This window comes from Drosophila persimilis, unplaced genomic scaffold, assembly GCF_003286085.1.
Source record: "Drosophila persimilis strain 14011-0111.01,24,50 unplaced genomic scaffold, DperRS2 tig00000700-arrow-arrow-pilon, whole genome shotgun sequence".
In the NCBI taxonomy this organism is placed as follows: Eukaryota; Metazoa; Arthropoda; class Insecta; order Diptera; family Drosophilidae; genus Drosophila; species Drosophila persimilis.
In genome coordinates, this window is record NW_020825340.1 from 742,957 (window position 1) to 770,935 (window position 27,979).

At 48.0% G+C, this 27,979-nt stretch overlaps 2 protein-coding genes across 6 annotated transcripts; both read right to left on the reverse strand.

Annotated features, from left to right (window-relative positions):
* On the reverse strand, positions 1-27,856 carry LOC6601480 (homeobox protein 2). 5 transcript variants are annotated; one of them, XM_026991959.1, is made up of 8 exons: positions 27,682-27,856; positions 27,322-27,536; positions 8,111-8,196; positions 6,164-7,060; positions 5,898-6,000; positions 867-1,128; positions 470-804; positions 1-400 (listed from the first exon to the last, which is right to left on the reverse strand). In XM_026991959.1, the coding sequence occupies exons 4-8, from the start codon at positions 6,712-6,714 to the stop codon at positions 188-190; spliced, it is 1,464 nt and encodes a 487-aa protein (XP_026847760.1). In that variant the 5' UTR covers positions 6,715-7,060; positions 8,111-8,196; positions 27,322-27,536; positions 27,682-27,856; the 3' UTR covers positions 1-187. The 5 variants fall into 5 exon arrangements, with proteins under 5 accessions (XP_026847760.1, XP_026847759.1, XP_002026418.1 ...); XM_026991958.1 differs by having other exon boundaries at positions 27,322-27,541; XM_002026382.2 differs by lacking the exon at positions 27,682-27,856 and having other exon boundaries at positions 6,164-6,785; positions 6,859-7,060; positions 27,322-27,668.
* LOC6601479 (serine protease 3) lies at positions 11,371-15,371 on the reverse strand (the record flags this gene model as incomplete). The annotated part of the gene is made up of 2 exons (XM_002026381.2): positions 14,573-15,371; positions 11,371-11,386 (listed from the first exon to the last, which is right to left on the reverse strand). Coding segments are annotated over exons 1-2 (810 nt in total), but the record flags the coding sequence as incomplete, so codon positions are not given.
* Positions 27,857-27,979: the final 123 nt, after the last annotated feature.

Genomic DNA, 27,979 nt, shown 5'->3' on the forward strand with positions numbered 1-27,979 from the left:
CATTTATCAGCTAGGCGTTTCATTTGCAGTTTCTGTGTGTGTGTGTGGTTTTCTTTTCCATAGAGAGTATCACATTTTCGTGGTATCGATGCCCAGCAAAATTGTTTTGCTTTCGCCCCTTCGAACTTTCGAACTATCGAACTTAAATGTAATTTTGTGCTACCAGATGATCGATATCCGCCATTAGCTACTGCTGCTGCTGCTCCGACTCGGCGTTTTTGGCGCGCAGATACTTGAGCAGCATTTGCAGCGAATCGTAGGTATCAAAGTCGTCGAGATTCCGTCGCGATGAGGAGATATTTGTGGGCCGTGGCATGGCCAGGGGCACGGGCAGCAGCTCGGGCATCACCGAATGATGGGTGATCAAAGCCTTGAGGCTGGAGAATTCCTTGCGAAAGCCCTGAAGGGTGATTGTTTCTATGAGTGAACTCTCTGAGGGAGAGAGGAGTGAGGAGAGAGGTATTCTTACCTTGATTTTGTAGCCCCTGGGTGATCTTAGAATGATATAGTTGGCTATCTTCGGTCCTGGGGGCGAGGGCACCCGTAGCGTCAGGGCATAGCATCCCGGCTTTGAGCTGCTCTTGCGCACCAGAAACGCGCCCGGACTCTTGCTCTGCAGCACCTCCACGGCAATGTCCCGGGAAATGCCCGCCTGATACCAGCAGGCGTCCTTGAGGTCAGCCTCCTCCTCCTCCTCGGCACCCACATTGCTGTGGGTGTTGGCCAGGCTGCTGCTCCGCTGGCCACTGGCTCCCCCCTGGTTCATTCGCAGGCGATTGGCAAAGATCTTCGGACTGGAGTTGGCTGCAGAGGGAAATCAATGAATTGGGGACCCCACTATCGATATTCATATATCCCATTCCTACCGCTGCTCGTCTCTCGCAGATAGCGCTTCTTCAGGTTGAACTCGTTGTTGTCGTTCAGATTGACGTTGTCCAGCATCGGAATGGCTGTGAGGGACTGACGGCACGAGTCACCGAACTTGCTGTCGATGTAGGAGTCCTCGTTGATGTAGCCATTCGAGTAGACCGGCTGGCTGTCCAGCGGAGCCCTCAAGGGCGTCATGTTGCCCACCAGTGGGCGGGACTCCTCGTTGTGGCGCAGCAGACCCATAGTTAAGCGTTTGACCTGTGAACAGAAATCGAAATCGACTTTAAGCTTTAAGCTTCAAGCAATCCTCCCCCCGAAAAGAAGGATCAAAGACGATGGAGATGTAGATGTACATAGATGGCAAAGGCGAAGGCAAAGGCAACGGCAACGGCAAAGGCAAAGGCGTTCAAGTGGCAACAAAATTAACTACAATTTAAACACCTTGTAAGCCGACAAGGATCAGGCCAGAGGATGCAGTCAAGGGCGGCCAGAGCATGGGCGTGGGCGTGCCCCGCAGCCACAGACGTGGGCGGACGGGCGAAAAAAAGAAGCAAAGAATTTATTACCAAGAACCGCAACGAGACAAAATGCTGGCAAAATGCGCCACCGAAAAAGGAAACTTTTTCTCTCGTTTTTTTCGGCTTTCGGCTGGTGGCACTTAAACAGGAAACGGATGCTTGGACTAGGCATTACGGCTGGAGGATGGTAGCAAAGGCAAGAAGAAAAAGTGGCAGAGTGTGGGAGTGGGACGTGGGGACTGGGGAGGAGTGGGGGTGGCAGGAAACGAAGAAAGAGTGCAAAGTGCGCTAGGAAAGGAAAGGCTAGGAGAAAGGCGCATAAATTCGTGGCAGACTCGAGAGTCGCGCTCGCTCTCTGTCTCTGTCTCTTTTCCACCCATTGTGTGTGGCTCACATTGCAACCGTCTAAAATGTTGCATAGCAAATGGCGAGGCGTTGGCGATGCGGCCGCTGTGGCACGCTAGGCGGAATTGTGCCGCAGGACACAGAGCCCAGGACCAGAAATCAGCAGTAGCATGAGCCAAAAAAAGAAGACGACAAGAAGAAGAACAGAATAGAAAACTATGTGGAGCAAGTGTTGAATGCTGGTTGGCCTTTTGTGGGGCAGAAAGTAATCGACTAGGGGATGATCTGTAGAGAAGAAACTCCTTTTCCTTTGTGCTTTCCCCCAACTGTGGCACCCGCTAATATACCCCTTCCCGGTTAAAGGGTATTTATTCCGGCTGGAACCTCCAGCAAAGGGCCGACCGGCGATAATTCAGATGCACTTGTGCGCCGCATGTTGAGATCCGTGTTCCTCTCGTGCCTCCTTTGCCTCCGTTTTCGGGGTCAGTGGCTTTGAAAAAAGTCTGCCTGGCTCTTCTGCTACAATGCTCTTGTGTCTGCCCCGAAACTAGACTACAGTCTAGGCGCTCCACCTCCCCTCTGCTACCCTCTCTCTTGGTCGTTCTGTGTGGCATAATTTAAGGCGACATTGACAATGAGATGGTGGCTGTGGCGGCGGCTTTATCCTCCTTTCTTCCTCGTAGTAGTAGTAGAAGTAGAAGTAGTAGTAGTCGTAGTCGCAGGCGTAGTACCTGCTCTGCTGTACCGACTGCGAGAGAGTCTGACAGCAATTGTTTGGCCATTGCTGCATAATTTAGGAAAAAAGTGCGCTGCATACTTTCGGGCGCTGCTTACGGACGAAAGCCCTCCATTGTTTGCATATTTCACGGCGCATTGCACACTGATTTGCGGCCTTGTTTGTGTGTGTGTGTACATTCGTGGGGGATTCCCGGAGAGTGGGAGTTCATTTCTTTTGGATTTGCGCCCCCCGTGCCTGATGATGAAATGAATCGTTCCACCAGGTGTTTACTTTCGAGGGAAGCGAGCGAATCGTCTCGCTTTTTCGTTATTTGCTTTTCGGCTTTTGCTCATTTCGGGTTTGGGTTTGGGTTTCGGGCTCAGGCGATTCATGGGCGGCGGTTCCCATGCAGCCTCCCCAAGAAATACCCCAAAACACTAATTGCCTTGTACGGCCTGTTGCCTTAATGAACTGCCACCGAGCTGGACATTAGTGGCAGATGTTGTGCCCCGAAACAGGCAGCACGTGCTCCCACGCACCGCACCGCCCAGAGAAACACACACAAAGCAAAAAAACCAACAGCAACCAACACTTGCCGCAAAATGCTCAACATTTATGCAAATTTAATAAACTCTGGAGCTGGAGCTGGAGCCTGGCAAAAGGCTAAGGAGCCAAACGGATCTCTCATCTCTGGTTCTCGTCGGTAGGAGGACGAGGCGGAGGCGAAGGAGGAGGGAGCCAAAGGGTCGGGGGCCAGTTTTAAATCAAATCCACCAACTGGTTTTTGTGGGCGTTGTGTGTGGTGTGTGTATGTCGGGGGGGCGTGTCCCACAAAATATTATTTATGGCTTTTGAGCTGGAAATATACATATATTCCGTGCAGGAAAACACACACACACATGATACATGATACATTGGTGTAGGCGTGACGAGAGAACCAGGATCAGAACCGACCCGGACCCAACCCGACCCGAACCCAGACCCGGACTCAACCAGGCCATGCCACATGTGGCATACTGATGGCTGTCGCTCAATGTCGGAGCGGAGCGGGGGTAGCGGAGTTGCAGTTGCAGTTCCTAAACAAACATTTAGCGGCGTCGAGTCAACAGCATCGATGGATCACCGCCAGGAGAAAGTCGGGTGGAGAGGAAGTGGAGTCAGCCATGACAGACAGCGCGTCATTTCCGACCGGAGGAAGAGTGCTGCAGGAGCCTGCAGCTGGGGCAAGGATATGCGGGCGACTCAGACTCGGCAACCGACAGCAAACTGCATAATGTGGCAACGCATTTGTCTTTGACTCTTGACTGGCTCCCACTCTCAGCCCCTTGCCCTTGCCCCTTGCCCCTTGCCCCTTGCCCTACCCCCTCCGGTCGCATGTGCAGCAGTTGGCTGCTGCTTTATTTTGCTTATCTGAAATTGAATCAGCCAGCCAAGCAGCAGCAGCAGCAGCAGTGGTAGTGGCAGTGGCAGCAGGAGACGACTGCTACGACGACAAGGACAACGAAGGCAAGTTGCCTGTTGGGCACAATTAGGGAAGCATCACGCCCCTCTATATAAAGCCCCCACCCCCCACCCAGCAGCAGCGCCCATTGGCAGCTCCCTCCCCAAGGGGGAAGCAAAAATTAATTTGCTTATCGGGCCGCACCCTGCAACAGCAACAGAATGATGTTATTGACAGGCAGAAGGCGGGCACGCCAGGCAGTATGTTGAACCACAGAAAATAAAAGCAAAAGGAACAAAAAAAGCGAGCGAAAAATGAAAACCAAAGAGTGGAAAAAAAAAAACTATGCAAAACAAAAGGATATGCCTGCCGCCTGCCGCTTGCCGCCTGCCTCCTGCCACCATGTGCGGCGTATGCGTGTTATTTGCTGTTGCCGGCGCAAAAAATGTTTATAGCCAAAATTGATTTATTGACAAAACAAGGGGCGATACACGCCAAGAATATGAAAAATACTCGTACCAAAAGCGAAAGCCTGAACTCAACCCTTTTTTTCCTTGGTTTTTTTGGTTCGACATATGGGAAATGTCAGGCGGAGAAAGACGGGGATAGAGGGTAGAAGGAGCACTAGAAGCAGCGGCAGCAGCAGCACCAGTGTCCTTGGCAAGCATTTTGCATGGCATTCCTATTGACAATATTTATGGTTTGCCATTAGAGGCAACTGATTGCTTTTCGCTTTCAATACGTTGCCCCGATGTCGATGTCGATGTCGATGTGCCGATGCCCCAATATACGATTTCAATTTCTCAGAGTGTTGTGTTCTTGCTTCAGTTTCTCTGTATCTGTATCTGTATCTGTATCTGTCTCTGTATCAGTTTCTGCCACTGGTTTCTGGTGCTTGACTCGGCCTTGATTTGATTTGATTTCATTTGATTCGAGTAACGTTACGGTCCTGCAGTTCTGCTCTGACAGCCTCTTGGTCTCATTCTCTGTCTGCAGACATTTAGGTTGCGTTGCGGCCATTAGTTTACAGACGTAATCACCATAATGCGCAATCGAGTCGAGTCGCATTGCTGCCATAAATAAGACAAACACATAACGTATACGCAGCGTGGCACAACACACACGAGGAGCAGAGTCGAGTGCAGGAGTCGAGCATGAATAAACTCTCACGTACTTATCGCATAGACTATGCTCGACTGAGCACAGCTGCCGAGACTCTCGCTCTCTGCCTCCCTCTCTCTCTCTCTCTCTCTCTCTCTCTCTCTCTCTACCTACCTACGCATACCCATGCTCAAAGATATAGTATACGTGTATGAATATTTAAGGCGTTGAATTTATGAAAACAACGTGCCACACAAGTCGAAGTCATCGTCAACGTTGGTAAAGGCTAAAGTTTTGCATTGCTAAAACTTTTCTGCCCCTATCCGAGGCGTGGCCGCCCATCACGTGACAAAGAACAGGCGGGGCGAAACATTTGATAAACATTTCGGGATGTGGACTGCGGGATGTGGGAAGCTCCTCTTCGACATCTACGTGTTATGACACACAGAAAAGAACCCGAACCCGAACCCACACCCAAACCCCAGCCAGAAAAATCCACAAGCAATCCAGCAAATGGTCTGTAAGAACCCAAGGGTTCTCTCAGGGCTTAGCGCGTAGCCGAAAGTTGTCTAAAGTTCCCCTACCAGCGAATACTTTTCCTCCAATAATTCATAACAAAGCGCTGAAAAAAAAAGAATATACACATACATACATATATGAAATATTCTTGGCCCCAAAGTCTTTGAAGGAGTGGCACAAAAAACCAATAAACGGTTCGGAGTGATTGCACCCTTATCAAAGTCAAAGCCAATGCCAGATCCAAAGCCAAAGCCAAAGCCAAAGCCATCAAATATGTTTGATCTTCTCAATGGGATAATGGGGGAAATATTTGTAATACTCGTACATTTTCTTTCGGAGGAAATCTCCTAAGCAAATCCTAAACCCTAAATATTCAACCACTTACCAGAGGAGGCTTGTCCGTCAGACGCTTGCAATTGTTCAGCTCTGTGGGTGAGTTGTCCTCATCGGAGCTGGGCGTTTGGGCCACCTTCTCGTTGTCATTGCAGCTGGGGATTATAGATTGTTGGGAACCGTGTATCAGGCATACTTATAGCCACGAAAGGGTAGTGTATTTATCTGTGCGTGTGTTGTCTGATGAATGGCGATTAAAGCTTTTGGTTCGAGGGAACTACTACGAGTACTACGAAGCGCGTTTCGAGGGCTACTCACTTGAGATTGGCGTGCGTGAAGAGCTGCAGTGGCCGACGACGTCCCAGAGTGACTGGCGATGGGGGCGTGGCCAGTCCGAGACCCACACCCAGACCCAGACCGTGGCCATGACCGTGCTTACCTCTGCTAATGGTTGAGACATGCATCGGGGATCGTGGAGTGGTGCTGGAGGCCTGCTGTTGGCGATTGCTGCTGCAGGAGGAGGATCTGAAGCGGGCACCGGCTCCCGTCAGCACAGCAGCCAAATTGGCGGCAATGCGATTGTCGAACCGATTGAAATAAGAGTTTGAATTGGAGTTGGAATTTGAATTTGAATTTGAGTTGGAATTGGAATTGGAATTGTCGGCCGTCGGGGAGGAGTTGTTGCTGCTGCTGGTGCTGCCATTCCGGTTGTTGCTGCCTGTTGTCATCGTGGTTGTTGCTGCTGTTCCTCCTGCTGTTGCCACCGCTCCCCCTATGGTGGAGGTCCTGCCACTGCCACTGCTGCTGCTGGTCCGGTCATAATCCAAATTATTGTTGGTTATCATTGCGGCGGCTTCGCTTTTGGGCATTAACTTTTGGCAGTGTTTTCCACTTTGAATTATGTGCGCGTATAAAAACGCTGCGGGCGGCTTTTGTCGCACTGCGTGTCGCCCCCAAAAATAAAGGACACAGGATTCAGGATTCAGGACATCGGCACCACTGGCACCACTCACCACCAGAGAAGCTTTTCAACGACGACAGCTCCGGCTCCGGCTGCAGCTCCGGCTTCGGCCTTTATTAAATTTGACTAGAGTGGGGTCGGTGGGTGGTGGGTGGGAGATGGTAGTGGAGTGGGGTTGTGGGTTGTGGGTGGCTGAGAGTCTGTGAGTCTGTGCTCCAGCCGCAGGGGTTCTTTGGCGGCTTCAATCCCGTAAACTGCAGGCGACGCAGCACGAAGGACAACGACGATTCGCAGATTTAAACACAGAATTAATTCAAGCGGAAATTGGCAACGAAGTGGGCGGTGGGAGAGGCGAGGAGGGAGGGAAAGCAAAACAAAAATGGAAAGCGTGAAGCATAAACAAAAAAGGAATGAAAATGGGCAGATAGCAGAGGGTGGTCGGGGGGCAGGCATGCAGTGGATGGGGGCATGCACGAGGCAGCGATTGAAAGCGAAAACGCAAATGAAAACGCATAAAAGACGAGACCAATTTTTTGGGGGAGAAGCCGCAAAAATGCACATAAATAGGAATAGAAAGAGAGAGAGAGACAGTGAGAGCGGAGGATGGGTAAACAGGGGGATGGTATTGATGGGGGGCAGTGTGGGTGGCAGTTGGCAGAGGGATGAGCAGCACAGGGGTTACCAGCCATGACGTCATACCAGCATAAAGCGCATAAATAGCAGGATTTTCGCAGGGATTTTCATGATGATGAAAATGATGATGTTGTTGTTGTTGTTGTGATTGGGAATACAAAATAACCAGATTATTGTTTTATTCGTTTTGGTTTTTGCATATTCCATTTTATTCGAATTTTGATTTCGAACCCCAACAATTTTCCCCAATTTTCCGCAGTTGAAAGCAGGTTGTTTTTTGTTGTTGCATTTTTCGCCAATTAGTTGCCAATTTTCGTTTTCGCATAAGATTGAAGTCGGGGGATTGTTGGAGTAGTTTTTTGTAGATTTTTTTTTGCCAATTTCGTTTTGTTTTGGGTCAAATTTCATGTAAATAAAGAGTGGAAAAATATTGTTGATTTTTTAGAGCATGTTTTTCGGTTGCTTTTTGCAATTTTAAAATTTAATTTCCAGCGAAAATTTGCATTGAAACTTTCAGGCGGAAAGCGAGAGCTATTTTGCTTTTAAAATACGTACACATATGTGTATATTTTTTTCCACACTTGTTTTGATAGACCGAAAGGGAAAATTTCAAAGCAAATTCGTGGATAGCTTTTGTTGCTTTTCTTTTTTTGGGCTGTTGGTGCACTCACATTGGTCCGGGGGGAGCAACCAGACTTTTCATTGAGCCTTCCTTCAGTGGGCCACGTTTACAGACGAACGACGATTAGAGGGGCTTCTGCAAGAGAGAAGAGTTCGATTTAATTAAAATCAATCCGAAAGCAATGCTCAAGTGTGTGGGTGTGTGTGTGTGTGTGTGTGTTGCGTAGGGGATGTAAGAATGTGCATGTGGATGTGGGGGCTGCTGTTCTATAGCAATCATTAGACGTTCATAGTCAACACCTCATTAGGCGACTAATCAAGCGTACGCTGGGCACGAAACAACAACCAGTTCAGTCCACTGGCAACAGATTAAAGAGAGAACCAGCCCAGCTCCAGGCTGGAGAAGGAGAACGAGAAGGAGGAGAAGGCGAAGGCGAAGGAGCCAAAGGAGCTCCGTGCTGAAGCCGGAACAAGGCGCCAAGCCACAGACACTAAACAAAACCCAAGCAAATCATCAAGATTGCACCCATGAAGGAGGAGACAAAACTAGAGATGGCATCGTGTCCACGCAGAGTGACCGATCCCAGTACGAAGCCAGATTAGAGGCCATCCCCAGCGGTGGCTGGTGGACGCAATGAAGTAAACAAGAAGACGATGCCATGCCGCAAATAAAACGCACAGATTAAAGGATGCCCGGGTGAAATGTCTTCTTAATTACTTCGCAGAGTCTAAGGAGTCGAGTCGAGCAGCAGCAGCAGCAGCAGCGGCAACATGAGGAGGAGGAGGCGGAGGAGGAGGAAGAGGCGCTATAGAGCTAAGGCTGGGAAGGATAAACAAGGCTGGGTGGGATGACTGAAGCGTAATTGAGAAGTCGCCGGGCTGGGACCTAGTACTGGTACTGGTACTGGTTCTGGTCCTGTTCCTGTGTCTGGCTCTGGCTGTGGCTCTGGTTCCTGTGTGTCTGCAGCGCAGTTTAAGCGGAAGTAATTTAATTAATTACAAATGAAACGGAAACACGACAACGACGACAAGAGAGGGGTCCAGAATGCATCGTGTGTCGATTGTTTGCTCAATTGGATGGAGCTGAAATGGCGGAAACCCCATGAAGAACCCGCTTTTGGATGGAAGAACAAGAATCCCCTCAAAATGGATAAACCATATGGCTGGAGAATACCCCTTTTGAATGCAGAACCCCTTTCTAGACGGGGGAAAGCCCTCTAAATTCCCCCAGCAACAGGAAAACAACAAATCCAATTCTGTTTTTTGCTTTTTTTCTGTTGCATACGGGGATGTATGGGGATATATGGGGATGCGGCCTAAGCGTTTTTCAAAACGAGAACAACGAAAAAATTAAGCGAAACTCTGGCTCCCAGCAGTGCAATTAAATTTGTTCCCTGCCTCCCACCACAGCAGACCGCAAACTATTTGAGGGCACTGTGCGATACACACACACCCACACCCACAAAGTCACGCACACAGCAGACAGGGCTGTACGCATTAAGCACAGCTCATTTGCATTGCGGTTTTAATTGCCAGAAAGAGAGGGACGGAGAGCGAGAGAGGGAAGGGGAAAGGGGAAAGGGAGAGTGTGCTATTACCTCGGGTTCCCTGTCCTTCGGCACGGTTCGCTGGCGGGGCTTACAAGGATAATGAAAACAATTTAACGACTCTCTCGACAATTCGCAGGACCAAGGGGGAGTGGAAGGTGGAGCAGAGTCCTGGTCCTGCAAGACCAATCGAGGCCCAAACGCAGAGCCAGACAGACAGAAACGAATCCTGGTTAAACAAATCTAGAATCCCTTTTGCCGCCTCCTGCATTTGCTTTTGCTTTTTGCCATTATTTTGCACCCCTTTTTTTGCTTCCCCTCCCATCAAAAAATGCTGCGTGCCTGCGCAAAATATTTTCATTAAAATGTCAAAAAAATATCTGAAAATATTCTGCGTAACATTTCTTAAAAAACAGAGAAAAAAGGAATATGAAAATGGCAGAAAGCAGAAAGCAAAAAGCAAAAAGGACAAGCCCCTTCGCTGATGAATACTTGATCCTTTTCGCTGGCTTAATATTATTTTAACGAAGCGGATTCCCCGCTGAGAAGGGATAGCGAAAAATGGCTGAGCGGAGTGGGTCACTTTTAAGCCGTGCTGATGGCCAGTAATTAAATGCTTGACATGCCTTTGGGGTGTGAGGTTGGGCCGGCCAAAGGATTAGCGCGGCTAAGAGAATGTCAGAGCGGGCCAATGCCAAACTGCGAGAAATTATGCAGCAAATATAACGCGTAGAGCGCACAGCCAGAGAACTGCCAGAACATTCTCCCAGTGCAACAATCATGGCAGGAGGAGAGAATTAACGCTGATGCTGGCATTATAATTATGGCATGCAGTTAAGGCGATTGTTTGCCAGCCAGCCAGGAGCTGAAGCTGGAGCTGAGGCTGGAGCTGAGGCTGGAGCTGAGGCTGGAGCTGAGGCTGGAGCTGAGGGAGCTGAGGCTGGAGCTGAGGCTGGAGCTGAGGCTGGAGCTGAGGCTGGAGCTGAGGCTGGAGCTGTCAGGTATACCCCTGCTCCGGGGGAACAGACGCTCAAGATTTCGCAGTCAGTTTCCACTTTATTCTGGCCATAATTACCGGTTTTATTGAGGTGCGTGTAAGCTGCTGCTGCAACAGGATGTTTTCCTGCTGCTGACTCATTAAATATTTGCGAATTCTCAATTTGCTTAAGTGAGCAGCAAATAACAACAATTCCAGAATAAAATCAAGAAGCCTTAACGAAAATATTTGCACAGAAGAAAAAGCAAACAAGAGCCAGGGCCATGAGACAGCAGGAGATGTTCTTCAAATTAAAAGAAATCAAAATCATATGAGAATTTTCAAGTGATTGCCCCATGTGGCAAGGCAGGATGGGAGGCTGGCAGGAAACGCGGGCAAACATAAACAAGCAATTTAAGAGGTACTCCCGCACACACACAAACACAGGCTGCTTCGAGGGGGGCATCCTTGAGGAGGCAGGAGGCAGGAGCCTGGAGCAGCATCGGAGTCGGAGACTCCATCGCCAGTTGGCAAACAAACGAAGCGTTCAGGCGAAAAAGCCGGGGAAAAAAAAACTCGGGCAGCCTCGAAACAAGCAAAGCGTTTTATGTGCCGACAACATGGCCAACATGCATGAGTGTGTGTGTGTGTGTGTGTGTGAGTGTGTTTGTGGCACCGCAGATTTCTCACACACACATAGTCTTAAAGTATGCCGCAAGTTTTTCACGCTCTTTGTTAATGAAATTTTAATCAAGCCTCCGCTGCCGCCGCCGCTGCCGCTGCCGCTGCCGCTTTTGCTGTTGCTGCAAGCAAGAAAGAGTTTTCCTGCCGACTAAGTTTTCCCCAAGCACACATACTCTGTACACCCCTTCACCCCTTCTTCATCTGCGGCTCCTTTAAGCAGGGATTCTTTTTCTCTCTCATCTCTTTCGTTTTTTTTCCAAATAGCCAGCAGCTTCATTAGCACTCATCCTCTGCTCCGGCTGCTGCCACGCGCTGCGTATACGTAATAATTTATTTAAAATGCAATTCGTTTATGCCAGACATTAATCATTCGACAGTAAACGATAAGACGTCGAGAGTCACGTTCTGAGGCCTGCTGCATTTATTAACAATTTACGTCATAAATAAAATTGAAAAACATTCATAATGTCAAACAGAGACGAGACGAGCGACGAGAGACGCGAGTAGAGGGGAGGAGAACGTGAGAGCACGGACTGATGGCAATTTCATAAATTACAGGGACAGCGAGAGAGAGAGAGAGAGCGAGAGAGAGAGCTGTACTGTGGAGTGTGAAAGAGCGTTCGGATCACATAAATTAGACAACAAATTTCCATGCAAAATGGGAACAGCACGCAGGCACAGGTAAATCACAAAAGTGGCCCCAAAATGACAACATTACTCGTAAGAGCGGGGTCCAAAAGTGTGGGGGAGTTGGGCGGTGGACAAAACACTTTTACTTGCTATGTTTTGTGTGTTGTTTGCCGCTGTTGCGGTATCAGGCAGTTGTTTAACATATTTGTGTTTTGCTGTGGCTGTTACGCCTTTTCCTGGCCAACACAGCCCCAGCCAAACAGCCACAGGCGGAGCAAGGCCCCCAGTTCGGGTGAAAAATGTTCGCTTAGCACGGCAAATAATTATTTCTCGCTTACTGCCAACTGGCATGCCATTTTGGCCAGGCTTTGAGCATGGCTGACGGTCGGTTCTGTATTCGGCTGTATTTTGCACCCTCTTCCACCCTCTCCCACCGTCTCCCACCCTCTTCGCGGCTTTGAGTTCATTATGTGAATTTTGAAATTGTTTTTTCTTGTTTTTTTGTTTTGTTTTCTGCTGCGGGGCACAGAGCTAAAAAAAAAAAAAAGAAAAAGGAACCAAATGCCAACACGTTGCCGCCTCTCATGGAAGGCAACAGCAACCATCATCCCCTCGTCGGAAAAGGTGTTGAGTTGAGCCAAATTACAAAAAATTGCTGCTTTTGTTGCTGTGCATATTTTTCTTTAATGATTTGAATATGCAAAGCGGTGCCAGGGCAAAATAAAAAGAATTTTAATTAGTTTTCGCAATGCTTTTCGGCTGCAATTAAAGTCCTGAATTGTTGCCAGCAATAAACAGAACAATGATTATGTTTCTGTTATGCGAAATTCGAAATTTTCATACTCCAAAAACGAAGGAGAGCACATGTCTATCAGAGAAGCTCGAAAGGGAAATATTTCTGGTATTTTTTGCAGAACGAAGTCGCAAAACTAAAAATTTAAACATTTAAGCATTTGAATGTTTGAATGCTTAATTTATGCTGGAAAAGGCAAAAATTGAACTAAAGAAAAGCAAATATGCAAAGCAAAGCAAAGCAACGCGAATTGATTTGGAAATTCTTATGCAATTGGCCGACATAGAAACGGAAAAATTGAGAGACCAAAGACACAGAGAAGAGGAAAAAGTGTAAATTTGTATATTTTCTCGACTGTTGGATACCCACCCACAGTGGGGATGGTGCGAAAAAACTTTTAGAAGAGCATTACAATCGAGTAATTGAAAGGGCCTATACAAATATACTATTTAATAACTTCTTTTTTATATCTTGGCTGCAAGATCATGTTGACTATCGGTAGATACAGTCTCTAAATATGCAGCAGTTCCAAGGCAAAGTTTCAAATGTTCTAAACTCTCGATTCCACACACTTTTTCTCGGTTTTCAGAGGAGAAATCACATCTAGTAGAGGTAAACAAACGAATGTCTGAGGGGCCTTTAAAGTCTCCGAAACGCTTCCGAAACCAGCATTCACTCACATTCACAGAGTACGCGGTATGTAAACCTGAACCAGATCCTGCCAAGATGCCAATAAAGAAAAGGAAATTCCCATTGATTTCTGTACCTTGGCTGGAATTTAAAAGCAGCAGCAGCTGGAGGAAGACGAAAAAAAAAACTATTTCCCATGCAGCAGAGCGGCAACAACAACGAAATAATTCGACTACCTTTCGTTGAATGTCTGGGCAGTGTCCCATGACGTGAACCCAGAAGCAATAAATGTTCAAATCAATTGAAACGTTTTGCCAAAGCCTCACACCCTATTCTGAACGAATCGAAGGCAGTGGAGCCACAGCCACCCCCCAAAAAGATAAATGGAGGAGGGAGTGGAGTAAGAGTGGAGGAATGGATTCTTGGACAGCTTAGGGCGGCGATTTGGTTAGCCCCAAACAACAGAAAATCGATAGGGGATGCCGAACGAACACCAATAAGGGAAGAATGTCAACTTGTTTGGCACTAGTCCCGTGATGAGCCCAAGGAACAGACGGGAGACAGAGTCCTGTCCCATATTCGAGGCTGGCAAACTTGGGACTATATGTATGCGATATATGGACCAGAAATCGACAGAAGTCGACGGCAATAAAACGCCATTTGGTCATAAAAATAGTCGAACGTTGCAGGGGCAAAGTGAATGCGACAACTGCCCCAAGGGGCAGTCGTAGTCGTAGTGGGAGAGGGCGCGGGCGCGGTCGCAGGAGGCGATTGGGTGTCCTGTCTGCCAGAGCAAATTACGAATTTTGCATATTGCCAGTGGCCAGAGGCCCGAGCCGGTCCTTTCTTCTCCTTTCTGCCTGCTCTCTGGTTTCTTTGCCCCTTTGGCCCATTTGTCATTTCGGGGCCGGGGCTTTGGCTATGCCTCTGCCTCCGTCTCCGCCTCCACCTCCGCCTCGGTCGCTCGGTTGCTGGCTATGGCTTTGGTGTGTCGCCACTTTGCAGGATGAATGACCCCGGACCCGGCATAGTAGTTGCTGCCGGCACTGGCAGCACGGCCCCACGGCCCCACGGCCCCTTTCCCCTCTGGCAGCGGAAATTGCGCACACGTCACAGGGCAGCAATTTTCATATAAGCGTTCTCCATTTCTTTTTCGATTCATTTTCCATAGAAGAGGGTTGTGTGTAGACCACAAGAAAATCGGGAATGGAATGCACATTATATTTATTTAGGGATGGAATATAAGGTTTACTCAGGTTTTACACCAGAGACAGACTCAATCCAGTCCAGGTAGGAGATAACATCCGTATATACGACGGGGTAGCCCAAATCACATCCTTTTATTGTTCCAAATGAGACGATTCCGACCAATTTCTGCTCGTCTTCTAGCACCAGCGGTCCACCAGAGTCTCCGCTGCAGGTGGACCTTTTCTTGTCCGTGCGAACACACAATGCGCCTTTCAGCTTTCCGTATGTGCTTACGCACTCAGATATATCGCCGATCTCTAGTGCGACCCAATTCAAACGATCCACTGAATCTCCCCCTATAATTTCTGCACCCCATCCGGCGGAAATGACTGACTGACCCGGTCTAATCGACCTTCTACCGTCTCTGGGTGATGGCAGGGGAATTCTTTGAATTCGATCAGTGAACTTAACCGCGGGTGTGCGAATCAGGGCCACATCGTGACGGTAATTATTATTAAATATTATTCTGTATCTCGGATGTCGATGAATGTTAGACCTCTGCACTGTTTCAACTTTTGCATTTTCCTTCTGGGTAGAGCCATAGAATATCTTTACCTCCTTTGGCCGTCCTGTAGTGCAATGAGCAGCCGTAAGTATCCATTCATTGGATATAATGCTGCCACCACACAAAAGGTAACGATCTTCAGGAGATGCAAAGTCCCTGGGTCCGAATATAAGTCCAACAAGGTATGGAAATTGTCCTTCTTTGGCCAGCTCTCCATTGGCGATACGCTGCAGCTGGTTGGATTCTCCAGCAATAAATAGTTGTGCCACCAGAAGACACAGAAAGATTACCATTTTGACGGTTCAAAGCTGACTTAAGCCTAAGTTCAGGTGCGACTGCCTTATATACGGTTCTTTCTTATCAGCATTTGTCCGTTTTTCTATTAAAATACCACATTCCATACCACATTTGGAATGGGTGCAATGACAAGACACGTGTACTGATGAGTGATTTTTCGACTTTCAATAAGTGGTTATTTTTGTGCAGAACTTCTTCGATTTTAAGTCAAGGCAACACAAATTCGCATATCGGGGTTGCAACATTTTGAGTACCTTTAACAAAAATATTTGTTTTAAATGCCTCGATGCACAGGTTGTTCAATTCGTGTGCATTTTGTGTCGTTTATTTTACGTTTAATTGATTTTCGCAGCCGAATGCATCAAAAATGCATGCGTACGCAATTAATGACATTACCGGAGTGCAGTCCCCGTCCGTCCGTCGTCCGTTTTCCGTCGTCCCCTCCGCACCCAGTCCCGTCCTGGATGGGAAAGAGACAGAGACAAGCGCTCTTTTTAATAAATTATCACTATTATCATTATTAAGCAAATGGAATGCCGAACAGAGAGCTGCCATAATGCCAGAGCATTAATTTAATACGAGTAGAATTAAATTTCTGAATGATTTTAAGCCGGTGGATAAACCGAATTTACGAATTGAAAATAAAATTCTATTCGAAAGGAGGACGAACAGCCTTAAATGAAAATACATATCTACGGGAAATGAGAGGAAAGGTTTCGCTGACAAACGCCATAAATAATTAGTGGAAATGTGGTACACATGTATATTCGTGGCGTGGCATGGCCTTGCCTTCGACAACTGCCGCTCCACCTGCTGCCACGCACCCGCACCTGCACCCCCAACCAGACACTGCGCTCCCATGTAGGTCATAGACTGCGCAAAAAAGCGTTGCATACCTTCGGGCTGTCAATTTATTTTTCGCGCTTCGCATGTTCTTTGGCCATGTTTTTCGAATTTCCCACTCCACTCCGCTGCCCTCCATTCGGTCTCTGAGGCAGTCTTATGTCCTTGAAATTTATGCGTTCGACGCAGGCAAACCGCCAAGTGCTGAGCACATCGGATGGCAGATAGGCCCAAGTGCCACATGGCATGTAATGCGCTCATTATGTTGCCTCTCCGTGGCACACGAACACACACAATCGCATAGAGCAGTAGATGAATGCCACATGCAGAGGAAGCCTACTCCTGGCGCGCCCTTGGAACTGGGCCAATGCGAACGGCATTGTCTTTTGGGGTCCCGGTCTCCTCCACCAGGAGATAATAACAACAAATTATTACACTTGCCAAGGGACCCTTTTCGGAGGGTGGGTATGAGAGGGATTCCATGGGCTTTCTGTTGTAACTAAATTAAGCATATCGTTGATAACTCAACGCAGATCGGACGGAACACGATAAGCCACAGCAAGTCTTGTTGTGTCTTTGTTGGGTTTCAGTCCCAAAGTTGTAATGGGTCCCATCACATTCTTCCTCTCCTCCTCCTCCTCCTGCTCTTGTCCCTGGCCATGGCCTTGAGGAGCCTTTTATCGATTTTGTCATAACCATTTCGTTTAGCAATTTCCATGCTATCTGCATTTCGCTTGCCAATCAGGCGGTCAAGGCCGACAACGAGTGCTCGTATCATTAAAATATACCCATTCCGTATACGCAGTGGTGCCAGCGATACCCTTTTTATATTTATTTCATAATTTTTCGTGTCAGTTCCTCTGAGCCATATCTCGTTCACTTCCTCGCAAAACCCAATTGCACTTCCGCATAAAAAAAAAACAAGCCAGCGAAAAACAACGAACAAGTTTCGTGGAAAGCCAGATTATTGCAATCATAAATTTTTATGATTTTTCCATTGGTTGCAGCTCTTGGCGAGGTGGCAGTGGCAGTGGCAGTGGCAGTGGCAGTGGCAGTGGCAGTGGCAGTGGCAGGGGCAGTGGCAGCCTCGAGGGTATAGTGCGGCACGAATGCGTGAGAAAAATACTACTCACATGCCGCTGAAAATTTTATGTGAATTTAATAGCCCTGCAGATATGATGCAGAAAATTATTATAGTCTGCTCCGGCTCCGGCTCCGGCGGTCCTTCGCTCTTTGCTGAAAAGAAGCGATAAAAAAGGAGCCAATAGCAGCTGTATCAATACACCTATATATATTTTATATACATATGTATACATTTCGATGTATTGATACATTTTCCCACATCCGGCGGCAAAGTTGTTTTTTTTTTTTCTGCGTGGGCCATTAAAAGGAAATTTAATATAAACTTAGGAAGGAAGATGGGATGACAGGGGCCGTAAAAAGCATATTGACAATGCTGAAAGATCCATCCATCAATCAATCAGGCCTGACAGTGCCCCAGCGGGAGGGCGGTGGCAGGTAAAAAAAAAACCAAAAAAATATATAAAAATTCAGAAGTAATCTAATCCAATTACTCAACACTGGCAAACAAGCAGCCGAGCAGCAGAACAGCAGAGCAGCGGAAGGATTCCATGCAGGGCGCTAATGGACGAACGCCCCCACATGGAGGATATCACATGTCTACGAAAAAGTTAAATAACCGAAGGGCAATCCCAAAGTATCAATAGCCAGGAAGCGGAGACCAGCAGGGCAGGCGGTGTAGATGGGCTCTAAGCCACAGGCACATTTACATCATCCCCAAACGAATGCGTTTGATTATTAACCAACAAAAGGAAAGGGGGAGGGCAAGGGTGCTGACGAAGTGCAAATCCTGACCAAAAAACACAAATTGAAATCCAGACGCATTCAATGCGAGTCCTCCCAGGGCTCGGGACCGGGTTCCTAGCTTTTGTTGTTGCCACGGGGCTTACAAGGCCCAGGACCCGGAACAGAACCCGCACTCGCATTCTATTGACGAAATTATAATTTTTGTTGCTTCAATAAAATGACAGGCCAAAATACTAATATGGTTTCATTTCTGCCTCTTCCCCAAAAGCCCTAAGCAGGCTTAGGCATCAAATTGAAAATATAAGAAGCGGCGGGTGGAAAGCTCTTTGTTCGAGGGGAGACACTGGCACAATAGGGGAGGAAAGACCCTTGGCTGAGGGCTGATTGGATGGCAGAACTTTCGTGATGATGATGATGCGGTGACATTGATAGGATATCGAAGGAGGGAAAACTATTCTCTATTCACCGCAACATACTTAATCATTCAAATTAATTCAGGGTATACTTACTCGTATTTCGTAAGCCACCCCCTCAGTGATTTATTCGCCCCGCCATGAGATTCATTTAGCTTTGCCACCGGAACACAGCCTTTCACCTTTCACTTTCGGCAATCAAATAGCAATTATGCCTGCCCATAGTTCAAATATTTGCCACTGACACTGACACTGATGCTGATGTTGATGCTGGGATCCCTTACCCCCTTTCCCCGTTTCCTCGGGACACCCGTTTATGCAAATTTGTACGGGTTAACGATTTCATTAAATGCCATACCCGGGCACGCCTTATCTCTGCTGGACGGACAGGCGGCACTGGCAGCTCCTGTGGCATCTCGACTAATTTCAATATCAGCAAACGCCTCGCCTCTTCCAAGAGCTTGCATTAATTTTCACATTTAGCCATAAGCCGCAAGAGGCGTGGCATTGTTGATAAACCGCCACATCAGAGGGGCATCCGTTTAGCCTTTGCCTCCCTCCCGTCTCTTGTGTCTCTTCCAGTCACTGTTTCTGTCTTCTTTCCCTGCCTCATGTATCGCTATCGCCCCCTGTCTCTTGTGAATCTCTCTCCCATAAGTCTCAACCGAAGAGGCGACAAGCTTCCCCAACAAACACACACCGAATCCTCCCCATCAGGGCCTCCCAGGATGTCCGGGATATGCTCGTCGCACAGGCACAGGAGCCCGGAAGACACATGAACGACAACGACAACGACAACAGCAACAGCAACAGCAACGGCCAAGGGGTCAATTTGGAGAGCTTCAAAAGGGACAAGAATTTTATAAACTACAGTTGTGGAGGATGGTCTGTCTGTAGTCTGGGGCCAGCATATTTATAAACACATTAAAAACGCTTCACTGGCATCCTGGCCCCCATCCCATATCCCACATTCTCGCAAAGCCAAAAGGATATGAGAACTTGATGAGTTATCAGTAGGGAGGACTCCAACTCCGACTCCGACCTCTCTCTTTTCTCTGAGGTTAGGAGTGTGTACTCCTCTCTGTCTGAGGGATATGTGGGTAGAGTTTTCCCCTTCGGAAAATTAACACGAAACAAGTCAAAGTCAATGTTGGACGATGGAAAGGGGATCGTGCTCGTTCTCGTGGGGGAAATCCCACAACATGTTTGAAAAATGTCAGTTGCACATGAGGCAGCTGGGAACCTCAAACCTCAAGAATCTCGGCAGTCATGCCGCACCAGAAGGCGGGCACATGTGTGTGTGTGTGTGCGATGAGGAATTGCTGCAAGTTGCAGCTGACGGTTGCTAAGCTTGTCAACATGCAGCGACACTAAGGCTCCCCAGAGGGAGACACCTCGAGAGAGAAATGCAGGAGGCAGGCGGCAGGAGACAGGACATGCAGGAGAAGGCTCCAGCGTAACAATTGAATATACCGCCACATCCACGCACTGCATCTCGCACATGAATATTTTCCAGGTCAAGCCACATTTGACCCGGTTCTTATCTAAAAGTCAACAGTTTAAATGCCATTTAACATTTTATGGCTCAACGACAGACAGAGTCAAAGGAGACGGAGAGTGCGAGTGAGAGTGAGAGAGAGGGAGCGTAGTCTTAGGGATGGGGGACCATAACGATTTGTAACCTTCATGTTAATACTCTCGTCGAGTTATTTATGTAAATTACTTGCAACTGCAATGCCAACTACTTGGAGGATGCTGCTGCTTCTGGCCAAGCTCTTGCTGGGACTCTGGCTGTGGCTGTGGCTGTGGCTCTGGCTCTGGCTCGTGCTGCTGCCAGCGTTCATGTTTTATAATTAAGTCAGTAATTTAAGAGGGAAGGAAACTTTACTTGACTGCATTCCTTGTGGCTTACAATTTGGTTGAGCGCAAACTTTTCGTTTGTTTCGTCGCCCCCGCCACCGCCCCTGCCCCTGCCCCTGCCCTCGCCATCGCACTAAAAGCAGTGAAAAAAGCCAGCGAGAAAAGAACGCGCCGGGGTAGGGGGAGACAGAGAAAAGCCGTGCGAAAAAGCGGAAATGTTAACAACTACTTTGACATTTGCCCCATGCCTCCCAGAGAGAGGGTCACACCAGAGAAAGAGATTTGGAGAGAGAGAGAGAGAGAGAGTTCTGGGGGGGTATTTGTTTGCAAGTTGAAATTACTTAAGTGCCAGCGCGACGAGGCGTGTGAATGCCAAACTGAGTCCCGAGTGAATAAATGAATGCGGGGGCTGTGACTCCTATGAATGAAAAGGAGCGGCAGAGATGGAGCTGTGGCCCGAACTCTGGCTCATAGATTAATGTCATTGCATTAAAGCGAATTAGGGAAAAATCCCGTCTCATTCTCTCCCCATCTCTCTCTCAGTTGCTGCATTCTCTCCTTCTCTTTCGCTGCAGTTTCTCTGTGCCTCTCTGATGCTGCACTTTCCCACCGCCTGGGGGCTAGCGTTTATACATAAAAAAACGAGGGGAAAAAGGAAAATAGGAAGAGCCGTGCTGCAGTGTCGAGTGTAACAGAAGTTATTCGTGCCCCCAGATGCAGCCAAGTGTGAAGGACAACAGCAACAGCAACTGCAATCAAAAAGGGAAAACCCAAACGAATGGCAGAAAGAGTTGATGCCTCAAACGAATGCTGAATACCGTAGAAGTGGAAGTACCAGGGGTACCTATTCCCCTAGTTATCTGTGAAGCCTTTCTTTGCTGCTGCAGCCGCCCTGCTCTCTGTTGCACCCAAAAAGCGTAGCGCCTGCTGTGCAACGGCGGGCCCATGGCATGTCAGAGTGGAAAAATGTTAGTTAAATTTCGTAGTTACATTTGTTTTGTGTTGCCCGCCCAGCCTGCTCCACACAGCATGCCCCACAAGGCATCCGGCGAGCGGGAGAGAGAGAGAAAAGAGTTGGCAACTCAACTGCATGCATAGTGCATAAGTCAGTCAGTCAGTCGGCGAGGGGCAGCAGGAGGCAGTCCGGACAAGTTAGTAGTCCTGGCATGACTTTAAGACTTATTGTTCGTTGACTTTTTGGCAGCACTCGAGCAGTGGAGCCCCGCCGTCCCCGCGAGTCCTCTCTCCGCCTTCTCAATTTCCCATTCGCACTCACTCGTGCTCGTGCTCATGCTCGTACTCGTACTCGTACTTGTTCTCGTACTCGTAGTCCAACAATGAAATGCAAAGCAATTTACGTTTAAGATCTGAGATACTCGTACAAAAATGCTGGCCATAGAAGAGCAGCATACCATAAACACGAGAAAGTTATTAAAATGTCAGTCACAGAGTGGCCTCTACAAGCACACACACTTAGATACTCGTACCTGGGATGACCTGTACTTTGCATAATTTTCCAAACTAGATTTCCCTTTGATTTTCTTTGTTGCAGCTGGGACTTGGGGTCAGACTTTTGCTCCTTGGAGTCACTTTAGCTTCAGCTTCAGTTTATCTTGGGCCATTTTATTCTCTGTCTCGTGATATATCCTTAAGGTATGCTTTAATTACAAGGATCATAAAAACGGGGTGAAGGCAACGCCTGCTCTGCTCCAAATTGCAATGGCAGGCACAGACACACGATCCCTGGGTCCCCGAGTCCTTTTACTTTGTGTTACATTTTGCATTTTACGGCCCCAGACTATGGGCGGGTGTATCCTACGCTCCTGCCTCACCTTCCACTCCTGCTCCTGCTGCTCCCTGGGAACCCTCTCCCTTTATGGCATGCCATTGTTTTGGTGTTGCAATCAGCCAGAAATTTCGAGTGCATAGTTTATGTGTGTGTCTATGTGGATGTGGATGTGTACATATAAGACTCCAAAATATTTGTCTCCTGCTCTAAAGCTTTTCATAAATTGCTCCTTCTGTCGTTTTTCCTCGTCCTGCTTTAAAATTTCCCGCTAACAAATGACGAACTCATGTCGAGGGCTCGTTTGTTTTATGGCCAACGCTTAGGCAGCCAGATGTGGTCTTTGCCACTTTCATTCCCCTTCTCGCTCGTCGTCGTCCTCTTTCTCTCCTGCTGTTTCTATCCATTTCGCTCTGTCTCTGTCGTGGTGGCCCAGTTATTTGACACGCTTTTTTCCAGCCTTAACTGAAAGGCAGACGACAGACAGTTGGGGAGTTCCTTCATTACATTTTTCGAGGAGGCAGAGAGGTCTGTGGCATTGTTGCATGGATCACACAGAGTATCTCCCCCGAAACACCCCCACCGAAACGCCAAAGAACACACAACGCATATATGTATGTATGTATGTATGTATAGTGTATGCAAAATATAATTGCCTACTTTTAGGGTCCTGCCAAATACAAAATCTTCAAAGCATCGTCATTCGTCTTGGCGGCTTTATCAACTTTATTATACGTGCGCGCCAAAAGTTGCAAAATTAACAACAGAAGGGCAGGGCGAAGGGGCGCAAAGGCGAAAGAAAGGTTTCAACTGCAGGCCGCGACCATTTTATGAGCCACACTCACACACACGCATACACGCATACACTCATATAGTATGTACAAAAGGCTGAAAACTGTTTCAATGTCTGACGCAGCAGCCCAGCTGCTCTCTGCTCTTCGCTCTTCTGGTTCTTCTGGTGTCTTGTTATACCCTTCAAAGAGGTCATGACGGTTTTCATCAGAGTGTTTAGAGCAGTGGAGTAAAATATATACCTGTTCCCTTGGACGGACCATAGACCAAATAAAGCCAAGAAAGCATCACATACCAGTATCATAAAGAGGTCGGTCCTTGCAAATGCCTGTCGAAAAAGTTTAATCGAAATCCTATACATATCTTCCATAGAAAGATTGCACATGTTAGGGTATCTGCAGCTTCCAACAACCCCGAAACCCGTTTTCCTTTTCTTGTTTATCTCGTTTGTGTTTGCCCTCGTTCATCGTCGTTCAACCAGCCTCACTTGATGGGCCCCCTGCCCTGCGTCTATCCCTGTGCCTGTTCCCCGCACACCTCCCTCTTAACCAACAAAAAAAAGAAGAAAAAAGTGTCTTACTTTGCTCGGCTTTTTCGCTATTTTGCGCTGCGCAACTTTCACGACGATTTTGTGTGCCTGTTTAGTGGTGTTTGTTTGTATCTGTGTCTGTGTCGGTGTCGGTGTCCGTGCATTATGTGCATGTTTAAGTGTGCTGTATTCTGCACCGTGTGTACTCGTACGCTGGTATTGGTATTTGTGTGGTGTGCGTGTGTGTGTGAAGTGCGTATTCCATTCGACTGCTGCGACTGCTGCGACTGCTGCTGTTGGTACTCTCTCTAACAATTGCTGAGCGCCTGTTCCAAAATATTCACTGTGTGTGGGTGTATCTCACACGAATACAAGCCTGCAAAGGAGAATCACGCATGTGGCTGTGCAGTGGCCTCTGTGTGTGTGTGTGTGTGAGCACCAGGAGGCTGTGCCATGATGGTGGTAAGAGTTGCGCTGTTTCGATGTTTCGGGCAACGTTTAACAATAATTTTTGGCCAGAATGTTGCCAGGCTGCAGGAGGCTGAATGAAGTGTTTTGATATCGGGTTGGGACCCCACTAAGCCGGTGAGATTTCACTCATATGCAGACATAACTCGGCAATTTTAAGCGGCTTACCCGACTCGCAGAATTTTCATTACAAAGGTGACTCCACTCCATCTCCCCACGCAAAGCCTCCCTGCCTCTACGTCCCTCTACGCCCCTCTGCTCTTCAAGACAGCACTGGCAAGTGCACAGTCTTTTGGTACTTCAAAAGGCAGACAGATTTCTATAGAGCCACTCTCGGTCGAGGCGGGGCGGGGCGGGCAAACACAGATCAAATCTTATCGGGAATCATTTTATGAGCAAAATTAATACGCTTCAAGTCAACTCAAGCGATGAGAGACTGGAAAATTTGTTCTTGGCTGTTGCTCCTGGCAACAAGCGCAATATAATGAGCCAAGGCAGGTGGCGGTGGCGGTGGTGGTGGCTGCTGCTTGTCCCCCTGACTGCTTGGGAGTGATATCAAAAGGGATATAAGACTCTTTCTGTCTCTCTCTCGCTCTTGGGCGGGCAACGACATCGTCATGGAAATTCTTCATTAACTCAACTTGGGCGCTCAGAGAAAAGAAGTTTATGTTATTAAGAACACAGTGACGCTTGGTGGAAAGGAAGGGAATGGTTGGGTAGGGGAGTGGAGTGGAGTCGGAAATGTGGGCAGGGGCATGATGAAAATGGTAAGCACTCTCCACTCCCTCGAAGCATTTGGCAGGAGGCGTGGCTAGGCCCCAGCAGTGGAAGCAGCTGTTGTTGTACTAAAATGTGTGTTTTACTTGACAAGAAAGAGATAACGGTAAATGAATATGCAGCAATTTGCACGCCCACATAATGAGCAAAGGAGTAGGCGGTGGGAGAGGCAGATGATGGCAGGGGAACCACTGCCGCCGGGCAGAGACTGAAATAATAACAGCGGCGGCAGCAGCAGCAGCAGCAGCAGCAACAGCAACAACAGCGACTAAACAAAAGTCGATAAACATAAACCAGGACCCAGCGCTGAAGAGAGCGCTGATAAGTATGCTACACTTTCCTTTCGTCCCCTCCCAGCCTCAAGTGAGTGTGCGAGTCCCTCCTCCCATATGTGTGTGCGTGCGTGTGTGTGCGAGGCAAAAGTAAATTAAAACGATTTTAATTACGGTTGCCAAGACGATGAATGAAAATGTCAACGCGATGCTGGGGCAACAACGCTGGTGGCTACAACCAAACAGCAGGTGGGCCAGCGCAAGGACAGAGAGAGAAAAAATAGCTAGAGACAGTTTTCCTAAAAGCCTTTCGCTGTACCGCTTGTCGCCGCTTGTGGGAGTGTGAATTATAGCACAAGCAGCCAGCCGTAGGAGCCGTAGGAGCCGGAGGAGGAGGCCCTCATGTGTGTGGGTGAAGTTGAATAAAAGACGGGAAGCCGCTTACTCGGTAGCTCCTGGGAGCTGCCGTCAAGAAACTCGTTTAAAAGCGACTCGACTGCTGTGCTAGTGTTGTCTTTAGCCACTCGAGAAGCCAGGCCCAAAGTCATTGCCAAGAGCGAAAGCAGCAGCAGCAGCAGCAAACTTGGCCAAATAAAAGTGTTAACACTGCGGAAGGAGAGACCAGAGAGTGGAGTGTTGTGGAATGGAGTACAAAAACACAGCAGAATCTAAAACAAACAAGCTTCAGTTTTATGACGCTCCTTTCTCTCGTTTTTTCGAGCTGCTGTTCCGGTTTCCCCCCTTTTTTTTATACCTTATTAACGCTCCCGTTTTCTATGCGGGCTGCTCGTTGAAAATGAAAAGTTTTCGTGGCGGGCGTGAAATTTTTTGCCATTGGCCGCGCAAGCCAACAAACAAAAAAAAAGGGGAGAGAGAAGGCCTGCCTTGGGGGTCGAGGGCTTTGATATCCTGGAATGCGATTCTATCGTAGGATGACTATGTGATATTCTGCGTGATCAGGGAAAGGTCTGAAAGGGTTTGGCTTTCTTCACAGACGTGCATTTATATTCCAACTGAGATGCAATGACGAATATTTATACCTTTCTGGGATCAGGAATTATTCCCTTTCCATAAACCAGACTATCCTCTTCAAGGGTACGACTAAAAGCTGGAAAACCACGAAAAAAAGAGCTCGGAAACCCTGGCTTGCTGATTAACTTGACACGGCCAACGAGGGGGTGAAAGCTGTGGGCTGGGGGAGCGGGTGCGGGTGGGGGAATGGAATTCGCGGTTTGAATGCAGCTGACAGGCAGCACCTGTCGCCGCTGCGGAAGTGGCGACAGCGACGCCGCGGCGACTGCAGCAGCTCCTGCGAGGGCAGGCAGCAAACGCAAACCACGCTTGACATTTCCTTGGCGACGGTTGGCTTTCAAGGATAAGCGAGGGCTGAGGCGGAAGCAGGAGCAGGAGCGGTGATGGGGCTGGAACCCCTGCGGTTGTGTATCTTATTTTAGGACTGCATTTAAGTGCAGTGTTTTTATGGAAGAGATTTACGCGTAAGCCAGCGTTTGTCAAAGTTTATTTAAAGGTTTAGTTTCATTAATTTTAGTTGAGGTTTTATTAATACCATTTAAGACGCGGGACCAAAAGCAGCAGTAAAACCCAAACCCACAATGGAGTGAAACGGATTAAAAATCTGTTTTGCGGTGCAGTACGAAATGTGGGGGAAACCATACTTTGGAATGAGTTTTCAATCGAAATTGTCTCCGCCCAAGAGTAGGCAATGCTTTCTCTTCAAACTTGAACACCCTAATTGGGATCCTCGGGAATCCCTTGCTCTTTTTAACACTTCCTCCCCTCGCCAAGTATTTAAACTTCCTCTTGAGAAAACTGTAACACTTCACTCCAAACATGTTGACAGCTTAGCAGGAAGTCTCCCTCAACAACTGCTCCTGCACAAAAAATAGGTTGATTCCTCCCGCTGGCAACTTTAACCGAGCCAAAAACTGCAACTGCAGTTTCGTGGCAAAAGTTTGCAGTGCATTTTGATGCGCCTCGCACAAAATGTCAACCTTTGGGGGCAAAAGGTGGATGGTACTCGTTACAGGGGAATGCATCCGCTGTTTGAATAATTATATAGATGAAAGGAGCCCCCGAGGCAGCGGAGTGGGGCTGTGAGACAGCGCGAGCAGAGGCCTATCCCCCATAATCCCCAGCCCATTCAAGTCAAGGCCAGTGACCTTTTTAACGCTGTTTGTTAACGACTCAAAGGGAGCCCCCACACACATACACACACACACAAAGCGCCAGGAGGATACTTTGATGTATCCCAAGAGCTGCAAAATCATACACAAATTGACCAAAAAAGATGGTATATTATGACCGAAAATACACCCATAAATACGACAATGTGAACAATGAAATTTGTTGCTCGTTTAACTCACCGTTGGATCAATTTTTGGCGGCAAAGTTTGCTGCTTTTGCGTGGCGTGTTTTCTTTTATTGCGCGACGGAGACGAGGACGAGGACGAGGACAATCCCCTGCCAAGTTTTCGCATAAAATTCAATTACGATTGTGAACTCATAAATTTCAACACTTGGCCGCGTTTTACGATTACGCCTTTTGATTTGAGTTTGGGTTCTGGTCCGGGTCCGGGTCCTGGACTAACACGAAAAAAAAGTGTGAAACTTTGGCTAACTGCTCTTTGGCTACTTTGTTATCACTGTTATCAGTCCGCGGTCCGCAACAGCAGCAGCAGAAGCAGCAGCAGCAGCAGCAGCAATGTGGCAATAAAAAAAATTACCCCGTCGTGGCATTAAAAGTTAAGCGTCGCCCTTTTTCGTGCTAAACTGGCAGATTTGTTAAGTTTTTATGGCTCTTTGGCGTTGTGTTTGGGCTTGGATTTCTCGTCAGATTTCTCGTCGATTGTGTTTCCCAACGACAAACTTTTCTGGGCTCTGAGGCGCCTTTTTGGGCCAACCTTTTCAGTTGAAAGCGCGCAAGGAACTGTTGGTTCTGGCCCCATGTTCTGGCATTTATGTGTGTGCCGTCCTCGCACAGGAAACTTGGCATCCACCAGGGCGCAGGCGTTGGATTCCATT

Bases quoted from the DNA above. Each gene is read 5' to 3' on its own strand.
- LOC6601480 (XM_026991959.1), bottom strand. From the start codon at position 6,714: ATGCCCAAAAGCGAAGCCGCCGCAATGATAACCAACAATAATTTGGAT. The intron at 6,001-6,163 runs GTGAGTAGCCCT...TATAATCCCCAG, and splicing joins TTCACGCACGCCAATCTCAA to CTGCAATGACAACGAGAAGG. The intron at 1,129-5,897 runs GTAAGTGGTTGA...TTCTGTTCACAG, and splicing joins TGACGGACAAGCCTCCTCTG to GTCAAACGCTTAACTATGGG.